This window comes from Poecilia reticulata, chromosome 19, assembly GCF_904066995.2.
Source record: "Poecilia reticulata chromosome 19, P_reticulata-male-v2, whole genome shotgun sequence".
Lineage (NCBI taxonomy): Eukaryota > Metazoa > Chordata > Actinopteri > Cyprinodontiformes > Poeciliidae > Poecilia > Poecilia reticulata.
The window spans coordinates 8,274,087-8,289,102 of NC_088848.1; the positions used below are offsets into that span (position 1 = coordinate 8,274,087).

Genomic DNA, 15,016 nt, shown 5'->3' on the forward strand with positions numbered 1-15,016 from the left:
GAGCGGTGAGGGGTGAAGCAGTCTGACTGTAATTGCGTATGAACCTCCTGTAGAAGTTTGCAAACCCCAAAAAGCGCTGTAGTTGTTTGCGGTTTTCGGGTTTAGGCCAGTCGAGTACTGCCTTGAACTTATCCTCGGATGCTCTAACCTGTCCCCTTTCGAGGATGTACCCTAGGAAGGTTACTGAAGGGCGGTGAAACTCACACTTTTCCGCTTTTACATACAGCTTATTCTCCAGAAGGCGTTGGAGAACCAGACGGACATGTTGTTTGTGCTCCGCGAGGGATTTGGAATATATCAGGATATCATCCAGGTAGACGAACACAAAGACATTGATGAGATCCCTCAGGACGTCGTTCACCAGGGCCTGGAAGAAAGCAGGTGCGTTAGACAACCCAAACGGCATGACCAAATATTCATAGTGGCCCATGGGGGTTTTAAACGCCGTCTTCCACTCATCACCCTCCCTTATGCGAAGGAGGTGGTAAGCGTTCCTGAGATCTAGTTTTGTGAATATGGTTGCTTCTTGGACGGGCTCAAAGGCTGAGGATAATAATGGCAACGGGTACTTATTCTTGATGGTGATCTGGTTGAGTCCACGGTAGTCAATACAGGGCCGGAGAGAGCCATCCTTTTTCCCCACGAAGAAGAACCCTGCTCCGAGGGGAGAGGATGAGGTGCGGATAATCCCTGCAGCTAGAGACTTGTTTATGTACTCCTCCATGGTTTGCCTTTCTGCTCTAGAAATGTTATATAGCTTACTGTTGGGTAATGGGGCGCCAGGCAGTAGATCGATGGCACAGTCATACGGTCTGTGGGGTGGCAGAGACAGGGCTTTGTCCTTACTGAAAACAGGAGCTAGATCATGGTACTCACGGGGAATGGAGGAGACGTCAGATGGGTCGATCTCAGCTGGCTCTGTAGGCGTAGTGACGACTGGAAAGGCGGAATGAAGGCAGGTACTGTGACACTTTGTGGACCACGACTCAATCTTGGTCTCGGCCCAGTCTATGTGCGGGTTGTGCTTGTATAACCAGTCGAAAGAAAGGATGATGGAGGCACTGGCGGCAGGAAACACGAGGAAAGTAATCTCTTCTGTGTGATTACCTGAAGTGAGTAGACGCACTGGCTTGGTTTGATGGGTGATCTGTGGCAGGTTCCCTCCGTCGAGGGCTGATACCCGGAGAGGAACTGGAAGCGGCTCGATTTCAATAGACAGTTGCTCGACGATGTCTGAATTAATGAGGTTCTGTTCACACCCTGAGTCAATGAGGGCTGATAAAGAATATGGTTCGTTAATGATTATGGAGACAGGGATGATTAAGCGAGATCTTACTGCTGTAGTCTCCGGCAGTCTCCCCGTCCTTACTGCCGGACCTGCGGGTTTAAACGTATTGGACAGTTAGCGATTACATGATTGGGTTCACCACAGTAAAGGCAAAGCCGGGAGCGCATCCTCCTCTGCCGCTCCTCTGGGGTTAGCTTAGCGTGTCCCAGTTGCATGGGTTCTGGTCCTGTAGATGAGGGAAAGGTGGGTGGAGGTTGGACAGTCGACTGGTTACTGACCTGTGCGGAGCACGGAAGGGCGGTGCGGCGGGATCGCTCACTCATCCTTGACCGAATCCGGTTGTCTAATCTTATGGCCAAGTTAATAAATTCATCCAGAGACTCTGGTTCATCTAGAGTAGCCAGTTGGTCCTTTATCTGCTCATTTAACCCATGAAAGAATGCGCTTTTAAGCGCAGCAGGGTTCCAGCCTGAAGCAGCGGCCAAGATTCTAAAATCGATGGCAAAGTCTGACACAGTCTTCTGGCCTTGCTTCAATCCGTGTAGTTCACGGGAGGCTGAAGTCTTCTCAGCCTCTTGACAAAACACCTGCTGTAACTCCTTCAAAAATTCGGGGAAGGTACACCCATAGTTAGAGGCTGAAGAAAACCGGGCTTCGGCCCACTCTAGGGCTCGGCCCGTCAACAGGGATAACACGTAGGAAATCTTAGCACTGTCATGCAAAAAACTCTGCGGTGAATGATTAAAGATGATATTGCATTGGAGAATAAACCCCTTGACCTTCCGGACGTCACCTGAAAATTTCTCTGGCGCTGAGGGTCGGACGTCCGAAAACATGGAGCGGGCTGGTGGATCCGGAGCCACTGTCGGGGAAGGTTGAGAGCTGGGAGCCTGCTGAACTGAATTCCGTAGGAAAGTGGTTAATTCTGTTAGTTTATCGTTAGTCTCGGCTTGACGACTAGCTAACTCCCGTAATGCGGAGTCATGTGACTGGACTAGCGCGTGTTGTTCGGACAGCGCCCGTCTGATAGCGTCTGCTGAGGTTCCGAACTGGCCTGAGTGTTCTGTCATGTCGGTTTTAAGGTTGCGAACCCACATGCAAGAACACAGTCAGACAGAGCGAGTCAGAAACAATAATGTTTATTGAAGGATCAGGGAGCTGGTGGCGAAGCCGAATCGGCGGACCGGTTCTTCTACTGCCAACGGGAAAAAGCAGGGTTAGCGAGAACTCAGCGGAGTTTCTCCAGGAAATGACTGAGGTGAGCTTACTTGGCGTGGAGGTATTAGGGGCGAAGCGGAGCGCGAGCCGAGTGTCCGTTGACGAGCGATGCTTAGCTCTGATGTCGGGCACGGCCTGGAGCCTGATCCGTCCAGGCGGTCCTCCGGGAAGTTCGGGCGTGGGCCTCCTGGCCCGTAGCGTCCCGAAGGGGAAATCCCGGAGAGGGATCGACGAGGGGAGATCACGCACACACACACAGGGAGTGGCGTCTGACCGGGAACACCGGCAGCGTCGGGAAATCACACAGGAGGGAGGTGATCCACAGCGGGGAGACAGACTTACACGAATGCGGGGGCAGCTGGTTTCCGGGAAACAACTAGAAGACGGCGGGAGAATCTGGCGAGGGAGACAACAAGGGTTAGACGAGAGTAATCACAGAAGGCCTCTTTCTGGAACGCTGGTTACCGTGGTAGGCAAACACTCAGGCGGTGAGACGGAGTGTAGCTGCTGCTTATATCGCAGGTCCACGCCCTCTAAACCAGCTGCAGGTGTGTGTCCGGGTTGAACCAGGACACTTCTCAGGGGTGGAGCATGGGTGACATCTGCTGGATGTCTTGAGAAGTGGTGGTTCCAGGGACAGGTGGAAATAAAACTAAGGAAAACAAACTAAGAAACTAGGAAAAGGGGAGGACAAACAGACCCTGACAGATGTGCATTTTGTATCCCGCTCTCTTATCTGTAATCACATCATTTGTAATTGTTTACTGAATTAACTTTATTTTTTATTTGGCAAATGTCTGATAGAAATTTTCCAACATATGTTAAAATATTATTTTGTGTTTTAACACAAATTTTAGATTTTAAAAAATTTGTAAATAGTTAAATAGTGTCGTAGTTTAGGATCTTGTTTGATAGGTTTTTAGGCAGTTGATGGTCAGCTATATTTGTCCAGTGTTGTAGTTTCTTTCTCTCATGAAGCTGTGATCCGTCATTGAGTTTCATTGGTTTTTAGCTGCTCATTGAGGCAAATAACATTCTAATAGTTTAAACACTGAGGAATTGCTTATTAGAAACTTAATTTCAGTTTATGCAGGAGTTACTGAGATGGATATGTCTGATATCTAAATTTGCTTTTAGCTCTTTGTTGCCGTTTTTTTTTTTTTTTCACCCTGTCCTACATATTCAGTCTTTCTGTAAGGAACCTGACTGGAAGGAGAGTTTCCCATAGTGGAAAATACTATCATGTGTTGACCAGTGCTGTCAAATTCTCTTCTTCTGCTCTGTCTCTCTCCAGCTCTGTTGTCTTCGTGGTGTGAGGAACTGGGACGGCTCCTCCTCCTCCGTCACCAGAAGAACAGGCAGAACGAGCCTCCGGGAAAAGTGCCCATGCAGCCCCCGATGAGCTCCATGAAACCAGGCCTCTCGCATGGGTTGGTGTCGCTTTGCTGCTGCCATTAACACATCATATGTATTCATGTTGTGTCAGCTGACAGACCACGCTAGTCGAGAAATTCTTACTAGCCGCATGGATTCAACATGATCAGTGCATGCTGTGTAGCAGGGTGCTGTATATTCGCTAAGTGATGTGCTTGTGTTGCCCCTCTGCAGAGATGGTTCTTTCCCCTACGACTCAGTTCCCTGGCAGCAAAACACCAATCAGCCTCCGGGTTCGGTGTCTGTGGTGACCACCGTCTGGGGCGTGACCAACACGTCACAGAGCCAGGTAATATTCTTTCCCTGCAAGAAGTACTGTTTGAGTTGGATCTCATCTCATGTTATCAAGACCTGAGTTTATGTTGTTTTCCCAAAAGGTGTTAGGGAATCCCATGGCCAACAACAACAATCCCATGAATCCTGGGGGTAACCCTTTGACCTCAGGGATGTCTGGTAGCAATCCGAGTATGAACTCTCCTCAGTTCACTGGTCCACAGCAGCAGTTCCCCAACAAAGGCAACTCAAACCAAGGTTACATGCAGCAGGGTATGTATGGACGACCCAATTACCCTGGAGGTGGAGGTTACGGTGGCAAGTAAGTGAACTCTGGACTTTTTACATTGTATAATTTAGAAATTGGAGCTTGTAGTAACTTTTATTGTGTTGTTTCTTGGCAAAGTTACCCTGGAGGACCAAACGCTGGACCTGGTGGGATAGGCATCCCTTCGAACTCTCGTCCTCCGTCGGATTTTACCCAACCTGCTGCTGCTGCTGCAGCCGCCGCTGTTGCTGCAGCGGCTGCAACCGCAACTGCCACCGCCACAGCAACTGTAGCGGCCCTGCAGGAGACCCAGAACAAGGACATGAACCAGTACGGACCGGTAAGACAAAGTTTGCTGCTTGGAGCAAGAATAAAACTCTTCAATTCACATTCAAATCAGTTGTCTTTTTAATTGTAGTTATCTTTGCATTTAAGTACATTTCAGTCATTACTGACGGTCCCAACTCAAGGGTAGCTGGGTGAAGTGGATATAGGCACATTACTGAACATCTACAGTTAGGGGTGGATAATTCTATAACAAAATAAAAAACCATACAATAAAAATAATTAGTGTATTGTCCATACTTTTATGGAACTTACATGGTTGTATATTTCAAGAAGTAATTATTTAATTAGCCTATGTTCTATTAAGAGGCTTATGGGTTTCAGAAAATAAGCTGCAAGTTCAATCAAATCGCCTTCTAAGTTATTTGAAAGTTCCTTAAATAATTTAGAAAGTAACCTTTAAGTTTAGGAAGTTCAGGAAGAGTTCAAGAAAGTTTTTTTGCATAGTTCTAAAAAGCATCTTCCAATACCGGTGAAGCCTGGTAGTTTGTAAATTTAATGAAAATAACCTGGATGTTTCATTAAAAGTAATGAAAATTAGACTTTAAGTCCTGGAAAATACCTCGTAGGTTCCGGAAGGCACCCTGTAAGTTCAGTGCTAGTGGATTAAAAGATGTGGAGCGAGTTCCGGAAAGTAATTTGTAAGTTCAGTCAAAGTAGCCTATAAGTTCTGGGAAAGTACAGGCGGTGTTAAGCTGCGTCTTTTCTCTCGCAGATAGTTTTGTCTTTTACAATGTGTTTTTAAAAAACAAACATTTGCTACATCAGAGATGGTTGACTGAACCCGTTTTGCTTTCCAGATGAGTTCCTCTTTCCAGATGGGACCAAACCAGGCATACAACAACCAGTTCATTAATCAGCCAGGACCCCGTGGTCCTCCATCTTTACCTGGAAACATGGCTGCAGGCATGAATGCGTCGAACATGAGTGGGCCTCCGATGGGAATGAACCAGCCCAGGGGCCAGGGCATGGGGCCGTTTGGGGCCCATGGCCAAAGGATGCCCCAGCATGGCTACGCTGGACCCCGGCCTCAAGGCCTGGGTATGCAGAGCATGAAAAGACCATACCCAGGAGAGGTGAGTGGTCTATTTAACACTCACTGTGATATTTATATGGATTTTGTGTGCTGAGTATTAGTTTTCATCCTCAGCCAAACTATGGTGGGCAACAGTATGGACCAAACAACCAGTTCCCCAACCAGCAGGGGCAATACCCCACCCCCAATGGCTCGAGACCACTGCCGTCCCCCAGCTACCCTGGACAGAGGATGCCAGGACAGCAGCTGCAAGGCCAATACCCTCCACATGGCGGTCCCATGGGCCAGTACTATAAGGTGCTTTTTGCTGAAAGTGTGATGATTAATCGACCAAAACATAAAATGTTGTATTATTAATCTGATTTATCTAATTGTAGCAAGAGCCACCATTCAATGGCCAAACAAATAACTTCTCTGGGAGTGGATACCAATATAACCAGGCTAATATGAATGGGGTAAGTAAGCTTTTATTCCACTGTCTAATTTTATTACTTGGCCCATCTTGTAATGAATATCTAACTTAAGTTCAACTGTTTTCTGCTTAGCCTCCTAGGCCGGTGGGCAACTACCCACACTCACCAGTGCCGGGTAACCCCACCCCACCAATGACTCCGGGCAGTAACATCCCTCCATACCTGTCGCCAAACCAAGATGTGAAACCACCTTTCCCTCCAGACATCAAACCAAATATCGCTGCCCTTCCTCCACCTCCAGGTCAGTTACTGAAAAATCTGAAACGAGGGAAATAAAGAATGTCCCAAAACCTTTTTGCGGCCTGAACGTTCTTGACGTTGTCTCCTCGTCCTCGATTTCAGCCAGCCACAATGAGGAACTACGACTGACGTTTCCTGTGCGGGACGGGGTCGTGTTGGAGCCCTTCAGGCTGGAACACAACCTGGCTGTGAGCAACCACGTCTTCCACTTACGGCCCTCTGTGCACCAAACGCTCATGTGGAGGTAAAACTCGATGGAACTTTAAGTCTTCATGATTTCTCTCTGTATCTTGGAGTTGCCAAATCACAAGTTAATTTTAACTTTTCCCCGTCAGTATTTTATTGACTAAATCCAAATTTATTAAAGAACTAAGAAAGGGACATTTTACTACCCGTTTGGTTTTCAGGCAACTTTAAATTCAAGTTGAAATCCACCCATAGTCCTTAAACAGGGTCTAAAACGCCAAACAATTTTTTTTGCAACAAACCAAAGGTCGTGGAGTTCAGAAACCCTGCATCAACTAAGTGAGCTTTAGTCTGGGACACACTACTCTTCACTTTATAGATTTTGAAATAGAGCTGATGTTAGCTTTTAGACGCCATAAAAGCAGTGAAATGGCCCAATAACGCACTCCAAAAAAATTGTAGCTTATTTTAGCATCGTGTGGTTTCATTATTGTGGAACCTATACAGTAGATAATATGAACATACTTCCATTCTGGCAGGTTCCAGGTTAATACTTTGCACTCAAATGCCCAGAATGTTACAAAAATGTAGGAACAAGTTTTAGAAACTTAAATGGAAAGTATAGAATTTTGTCTCTTAAATTGTGTTTGTCTGCAGGTCAGACCTGGAGCTGCAGTTTAAATGTTACCACCACGAAGACCGTCAGATGAACACTAACTGGCCGGCATCGGTCCAAGTCAGCGTCAACGCCACGCCGCTCACAATAGAGCGAGGCGACAACAAAACATCGCACAAACCGTTGCACTTGAAACATGTGTGCCAGCCGGGAAGGAACACGATCCAGATCACAGTGACCGCCTGCTGTTGTGTGAGTAAACTGAAGTTCAGAAGGAGCAGGGAAAGAAATCTAATATAACATTTTCTGATAATAAAAAGAAATTCAATTACTTTTTAGATTAGATTTGATCATTTTTATGAGTGTTTATGTCCATAATCCATAAAACTGCTTAACTGCAAGGAAAATAAAACTGCTCTGCGTGAAATGGTTTATTTATGGCTATGAAATGTAAGTAGATAGAAACAAAGTGGCAATGTGTCGTAATGAGAGAGGAGCATGAATTGACCTGGAGGCATTTATAACTTGCATACCTGAGAAGGATGTGGGTGATCGTCACCACAACGTTTCCTCCCACAGTCGCACCTGTTCGTGCTGCAGCTGGTGCACAGGCCGTCAGTCCGCTCCGTCCTGCAGGGTCTCCTAAAGAAGAGGCTGCTGCCCGCAGAGCACTGCATCACCAAAGGTATAATCCACTCTCCCACGAGCCGCACTGCAATGTCCTACTTATAAGTAGACTTTTTGCTTTAAACATTTTTCCTCCCCTTTTCCTCTTTAAAGTCAAGAGGAACTTCAGCAGCGTGGCAGCGTCGACAGGGAACGCCACGCTCAACGGGGAAGACGGAGTCGAGCAAACGGCCATCAAGGTTTCCCTCAAATGTCCGATCACTTTCCGACGAATACAACTTCCAGCACGGGGGCATGACTGCAAACATGTTCAGGTGAGACGGACGCTGTGAAAAATATCACAAGCATATCAGACATTTTTAAAGTACCTGACTAAAGACAATGATTGTTTCCTTTGTTCCAGTGTTTTGATTTGGAATCATATCTACAACTGAACTGTGAGCGGGGAACGTGGCGATGTCCTGTATGCAAGTACGTTTACTCTCGTTAGGTCCACAGTTGTATTTGTTGTCCACTTAATTGTCTCTGCATTCAGATGGAAGATCTCTTAATTACTCTTATCTCCCCATAGCAAAACAGCGTTGTTAGAAGGACTGGAAGTCGACCAGTACATGTGGGGAATACTGAACGCCATTCAAAAGTATGCAGACTTAAAGACATTTTACTGCACAAATGAGCTTTTCCCACTTTTTTAAAATTCCCTAACCATTTGACTCCAACTGTTTTCCATCAGTTCTGAGTTTGAGGAAGTCACAATTGACCCAACGTGTAGCTGGCGACCTGTGGCGATCAAATCTGACATCCACATTAAGGAGGATCCAGATGGACCACTGGCCAAGAGGTTTAAGACGATGAGTCCCAGTCAAATGACCATGCCCAACGTGATGGATATGATCGCTCAACTCGGCCCTGGACCGTCACCGTACCTGTCGATGCCCTCGGGGCAAGGTGGCAACGGTAGCGAATATGGCAGCCAAGGTAGTAGGTCTCACGCAGCTCTAGTTGTGCAAAGACCATCCAAACCTGTACGAGTGTTTACATCTGCTCTTCTGTTTTCAGGCAACAATTACCAAGGACACGGGAACTTTGACTTCCCCCACGGCGCTCCGGGTGGTACGTCGATGAATGACTTCATGCACGGTCCTCAGCTGTCTCACCCACCCGACATTCCGAGTAGCCTGATGACGCAAGACAAACCCCTGTCCCACAACATGCCTGACACAGTGAGTGCTCCAGTCGTTGTTCTTCTATTGAAAGTCGTGAATTTTCTATTTCACTTTTTATTTACATGTTCTTAAGTAAAATGCCAAAACGATGTGTATTATCCAGCCATCCGTCCATTTTCTTTAAGTAAATTTAGCACAAACTTTGCAGTGTACATTTCAATGAGATATAACCAGTTGTTTATCTCTGTTTGCTTGTGCAGCATGTAATTAAGATTTTTTTGTACATAGTAAGATTTTACAACCAGCTTTTACTTCCTGCCCATGATGGAGCAACACAGATGGTGTCACAGGGGAAAAAAGAAAATAAATGACATCTTTCAGATGCACATCAAAGATTAGGGTGATGGCAATGAGGCTGTCAGTCTCATAAACCGGGTGCTATCACAAAAATTAATCATAGAAATATCGAAGGAAGAACTGGGTCAGAAGAGTTTGAGTGCATAATATTTTCCATTGATTATTAGTGATTTTGATACTATTGAACATCCAAGATTTTAGTAAATTGCATTCTTTTTTTCCAAAATGGATACTCCTTTTACATCTTTTATTATCTTACAAGTCTCTCCCTTGCTTTGTATTTTTTTGTAATGTTGGATGAAAGTAGATTGCTTTCATTTAAAACAATAATTAAGCTAGACTAGCAAAACTCCAAAATGACCTAACTAGCATCTTGGAAGTCATATTCCTCACGTCCCTCTCTGAATCTCTACAGATACCTCATTCTGCCGGGCCTGACCAGACGCACGGTCCACTGCAGCAGAGCTTACATCCATCTCCGCACCCCGGGAGCCAATCAGGGCAGCAGCTGCACCACAGCGGCCCCCCTCAGCCCTCACGGCAAGCACCGCTGCCTCAGCAGCAGCAAGCACAGCAGCAACAGCCCACCGCCAACAACCATCCCCACACCGACCTGGCCTTCAATCCCTCCAGCAGTTTGGACAGCCAAGCGGGGTCGGACATGCCCGAGCCTTCGTTAGATGTGAGTTCTGGAAAACCCGCGGATACCGCACATCCCCCTTGGAAGTTTTACACATTTGGTTGCATTATAAAAACCAAAAAGTGAATTCATTTTATTGGAAGGTTGTGAGAAGTTTCTTCAGCTAATTCTTGCAAATCTCCTTTTCTGTCTTTGCAGCTTCTCCCTGAGCTCGCTAACCCAGACGAACTTTTGTCGTATCTGGACCCCCCAGACCTCCCCAGCAATAGCAACGATGACCTTCTGTCGCTCTTTGAAAACAACTGAGAGGCTTTCAGACACCCACACACGCAAACTTTTACCGATCGCCTGAAGCTTCCCTGAGAACCTGTGGCAGTTACTCAGTACTTGATCAACACAAAGATGCACTCCCTTTCTCTTCTTCCTCTTGTACAATTTTACATTCGCCAGCGCAGATTGACTGCAAAGAATCTCAAAGAAACTCAAAAGACACGGCAGGATTTGGCGGAGCTGCCACGTCCCTCCACTTCCTGCGGTGACACCCTTGACTGTGCAGCTATAGTTGATTTTATTTTTACACCACACACATGTACGTGTGCTCACTAGTAACATGTTGTAGCATTTTTAAAATACTTTTTTTTTTTTTCTTTTGAAGCTAAAAAAAAAAAAATGAACTCATTATATAAAGCAGAAAAATAACTGAAAAAAACTGTGCTCTCTGGCCAGTGTGTGTTATGTTTTGTAGTCTGAGAGGCAACAACTTCCTGGTGTCACTGCTCCATTCCCTGACTGGTCTGGTTAGTCGCACTGTTTTGTCCATCACCTAAAAGCACAAGAAATTTTAGCACTGCAAAAAACGAAACAAGAAAAAAAAAACAACATCTTTACAAAAAGGAATGAGATCAGTTTTCTATACATTTGCTGCCAGAGTTTTAAAAAGATTTTCGAAACAGATTGGCATCCATTTTGTCTACAATTGTGCTGTGTATTTATTTCAGTCTGTGAAGTCTGACTGAAGCAGGGAGAATTTGAAGCCTACAATAACAGAAAGTATGTACATGATGCCTCTTTTACAAATGACTGATTTTTTTTTTTTAAACAATAGATAAAAAGAAAGATTGGAGTTCCTGCCATGTTATCTGCTTCCATCTGCTCTGCATGAGCCTTATTTTCTGCATTTTGTTTTGTATCATTTCACCTCTCCTTAAATAATGTGCTGTTGAGGTAGTCTTCAAAGTGCATGTGTGCCAAGCCCTTTGTCAAATAGTGTTTTTTTTCTCTTTGTCAAATTTGTTTTGATTTTATTTAACACTAACATTGAAGGTATCAGTGGTACATCTGTCATGTATCTGCTGGTTGTTCTTTATTTTTATTTTTCCTTCGCTGCTGCATAATTACGCTGTCCATCGATATTTTTTTTTGAGAATCTGCTCACCAAAGCTAGAGGGATGAGAATGGAAATGTTTGTGTTTGCTCGGTCCTGTGTAAGGCTGCGTGTCCATGGGTGCGTCTCGATAAGTTAGAATATCTTTGGAGAGTTTATGTATTTCAGTAATTCAATTCAAAATGTGATTTATTCTATAGATTCATTGCATACAGGGTACTTTAGACATTTATTTTTCACGTTTTTGGATGACGGAAGATCCCAAATTACATTTCGCAGACATTGGAATAAAGACATGTGGTGACTACAAATGTCACATTCCCAGCAGAAGTCATGATGGCAGGTCCAGCCAATTGTTTCCAATTGTTTTTTTTTTTATATATATATATATATAATGCTGTTTTTTTTTTTTTTTGGCCTCATTTATAAACTATGACTGGTTTTTTGTTGGCATGTAATCTTTGTTCTGTATTTTTATAGAAGCTTTACATCTATGCAGTTTTCTTGTGTTACAAGCATTAATTTTAAATATATTAATGGAAGGTTTAGTGGAAGGATAAAGTCTGGTGGGAGAAAAATGAATCGCATAATTCTTTTTAAGTTGAATTACTAAAATACAGCAACTTTTTAAAATAATATAATGTATAGAGACGCACATGTATGTTTGCGTGTGTGTGTGAGTGTGCGCGCGTGTGTTTGTGCACAGGTGATGGCGAGACAAGCAATGGTTTCTTCCATCACTGCTGTGATTTTCAAAGCAGTATTGGTGTAAACCTTTTTCGTTGTTTTTTGATGTCATGTTGTTCGAGAAGAGTTGCTTTTCAGTATGCAAATGTATTATTTTTTAAGAAATGCTATTGTACTGTAAATATCATTATGTATATTTTTGTATCATCTCGATAATGTCTGTCGTCATCCGACCTAACCGCACGCGCTCCCCATCAGAGCACTAAACTTCTTCAGCAGTTTCAAACATCTCATAAGCTACACCCTAACGCACGCCGTCCTCGTTTTCCGCCTTTGTGCTCACCTTCCCCGTGACGGCTCGAGGTTGTTCTGCTCCACCTTTTTCCCCCTCCTCATGTTCTCGGATGTCAAACTCACTCGGAAGCAATACTTTCTTTTCACACATTGATCCTAGCTGATCTCCGCTTCCTGCTAATGAATTTTAGGTTAACATTTGTTCAGTGATGGTGATTTTAAAACAAACGAGATGTGGTATCAGCTGGCATTCAGTGTAATTATTGATCTATGTGAATATCATGTTCCTAAATGTCAATACATTGGTGGTATTTTAAAGATATATCACAACCATATTTTAAAGAAATTCATGATATTGTTTATATTTTTGTTATAGAAAAATGTGGCTTTTTAAAAAAGAAAAAAAAAGCATGAGACCATTTACATTTGTATCCCCCTTTTGTTTGTTTTTCATTTCTCTTTCTTAAATTATTTTGTACTGGTTTTATTATGAATCTGTAAGGCTAGAAATCCAATTTCTTTCAGCTTGATTTGAATTCAACATTTTTAAAATTCTATCCGTTCCAGCTCTGAGAGCATCGACATGTTCCGTATCCAAACAATAATGAGACACAAAGTTTTAACTTTTTTTTTTTTTTTTAATGTATGAATCAATCCGATAAATATTTGTCGTCACCTCATAATTTCTTTTTACTTTCAAGTGAGTGAGTTCAGCATTGTAGGCAGCACCCCAAGTGTGCAGTTGCGCAATCACATTAAAGGGCCATTTCTTTTGGGGGATGTTGTTAAGAAAAAAAATGTATAAAAAGGAAAATATAAATAAGAAGAAAAAAACAGAGCGGAAAGGGGCACGTTCACAAGTCTGGCCTTGAAAGGATGCAGAGGGCAAGGCTTGTTAAATGTCCCAAAGATGTCTGTATATATGTAAATTAACATAGAAACAAGTGAACAGAAATGTATTCATTTTCCTTTGGGAATGTGCATTGTTTCTTCTGAATAATATTAATAATAATAATAATTAATAAAAAAAAAAGCTTGCAACACCTCTACTGGAAGTGGCTGACTATGGAAAATCAAACATGTTAGTTTGTGTCTGTGGGTTAACTCAGCATTTTGCCCCCCTTACTTTGTAATATACTTTTACCCTCTTCTGTTTGGGGGAACCGGAACAGCTACGTTCTAAATGTACTATTTAGCCTAAGTGTTCTAGTTTCACAGGCATACTCTGAGGTGCTAAAGCTAAAAAAATAAAACACACAGAATAAGGTTACAAACACAAACAGAAAAGCCGCTCAGCAGTGCAGAATGATGGTGGTGAAAAGAATGGGTCCTGAAGATTGTAACCAAAATCCATAATTTGTAAAAAAAAAAAAAAAAAAAAAGAATTTTGATATGAAGATTTGGGAAATGACAACAATCTAAGGTGATTCATGCAATGTGGCCATTGTCTCTATGTTTGTACATTGTATGTACAATCATTTCATACTCCAAACTGGTCAGAAAATAAAGGAACTAATTGTGATTTTTAGTCTTGCAGAACTGTATGTAGTTAGATGATGTGACAGCCTAATATTTATCTAATAAATATGTATTCAGATGATTCCTGCATGCCACTGTGTCTTGTCTTTGCTTCCTCCACAACAGGCAGTTCATTCAAGCACAAAATGTGAATTATAAGCATCAAATTTGAAGCAGCACTTTAAGATAAAATGTATTTAAATCCATATTTGCTGGATTAAGTGGACTGATATACAGAACAATGAGTACAGCCTTCATCGGTTTACCAGCTATGCACCCTGTTCAGAAATCATATGAACAGAGAGAACAGAAGTCATGGATCTTACCTTCTACAACGCTCCTGGTGGAAATTCCTTGTAAACTGCATTCTTACCATTCTCCTCCAGGATCACGCTTTTCCCTGAATATCAGCTCCCAACTCCAGATCCATAAGCCATTATACTTATCTGTCTTATCAAGATTCATCTCCAGGCTGCCATAGCCCTTTTCAACATCAATGCTCTTCCTCCAGATGCTGTCAGATCCAGAAACTCACACTGTGCACATTAGTTTCATTGTTACAAATAAAGTTAATCTTTTTCACTGTGTCCTGCTTCTGATACTGCATTGGAGATGATGGCGATGCTTCCCACACACAGCCATCAGCCTCTACAACAACTCTTTGATTAAAACTGTAGAAGTTACACTATATTTCCCTTTAAGATTAGCGTAAGATTGAATTTGGGGCTGCATGATATTACTATTTGTAGCACTGGTAGATTAAATGAAATAAGATGGGCCTGCGTCCAAATTCTAGCTTGTATTCTTTCAGCATGGAGTTTGTACTCATAACTTAAATGTGTACATGTGCATTTATAGGTTCTCTCACACTAGGACTATTGCAATGCTCTTTTTACCAGTCAGAACAGATGCATCTGTGAACAAAAAATGAATACTAGAACAGATGAAAGAGGAAGTTATCAGAAA

The 15,016-nt window shown here is 43.2% G+C and overlaps 1 protein-coding gene across 4 annotated transcripts in view; it reads left to right on the forward strand.

Moving 5' to 3' along the window:
- Positions 1 to 14,132, forward strand: part of LOC103481466 (zinc finger MIZ domain-containing protein 1) — a 122,602-nt gene extending 108,470 nt beyond the window's left edge. For all 4 annotated transcript variants that reach the window (XM_081600655.1, XM_008436925.3, XM_081600656.1 and 1 more), the window contains 18 exons: positions 3,801 to 3,936; positions 4,115 to 4,229; positions 4,318 to 4,535; positions 4,620 to 4,821; positions 5,627 to 5,902; positions 5,977 to 6,159; positions 6,240 to 6,317; positions 6,408 to 6,576; positions 6,678 to 6,819; positions 7,419 to 7,629; positions 7,957 to 8,062; positions 8,158 to 8,318; positions 8,408 to 8,475; positions 8,576 to 8,644; positions 8,738 to 8,982; positions 9,064 to 9,227; positions 9,943 to 10,209; positions 10,366 to 14,132. In XM_081600655.1, coding sequence (XP_081456781.1) covers positions 3,801 to 3,936; positions 4,115 to 4,229; positions 4,318 to 4,535; positions 4,620 to 4,821; positions 5,627 to 5,902; positions 5,977 to 6,159; positions 6,240 to 6,317; positions 6,408 to 6,576; positions 6,678 to 6,819; positions 7,419 to 7,629; positions 7,957 to 8,062; positions 8,158 to 8,318; positions 8,408 to 8,475; positions 8,576 to 8,644; positions 8,738 to 8,982; positions 9,064 to 9,227; positions 9,943 to 10,209; positions 10,366 to 10,473 — 2,918 coding nt within the window. In that variant the 3' untranslated portion in view covers positions 10,474 to 14,132. The remainder of the gene's footprint in view (positions 1 to 3,800; positions 3,937 to 4,114; positions 4,230 to 4,317; positions 4,536 to 4,619; positions 4,822 to 5,626; positions 5,903 to 5,976; positions 6,160 to 6,239; positions 6,318 to 6,407; positions 6,577 to 6,677; positions 6,820 to 7,418; positions 7,630 to 7,956; positions 8,063 to 8,157; positions 8,319 to 8,407; positions 8,476 to 8,575; positions 8,645 to 8,737; positions 8,983 to 9,063; positions 9,228 to 9,942; positions 10,210 to 10,365) is intronic.
- The last annotated feature ends 884 nt before the right edge of the window (positions 14,133 to 15,016 follow it).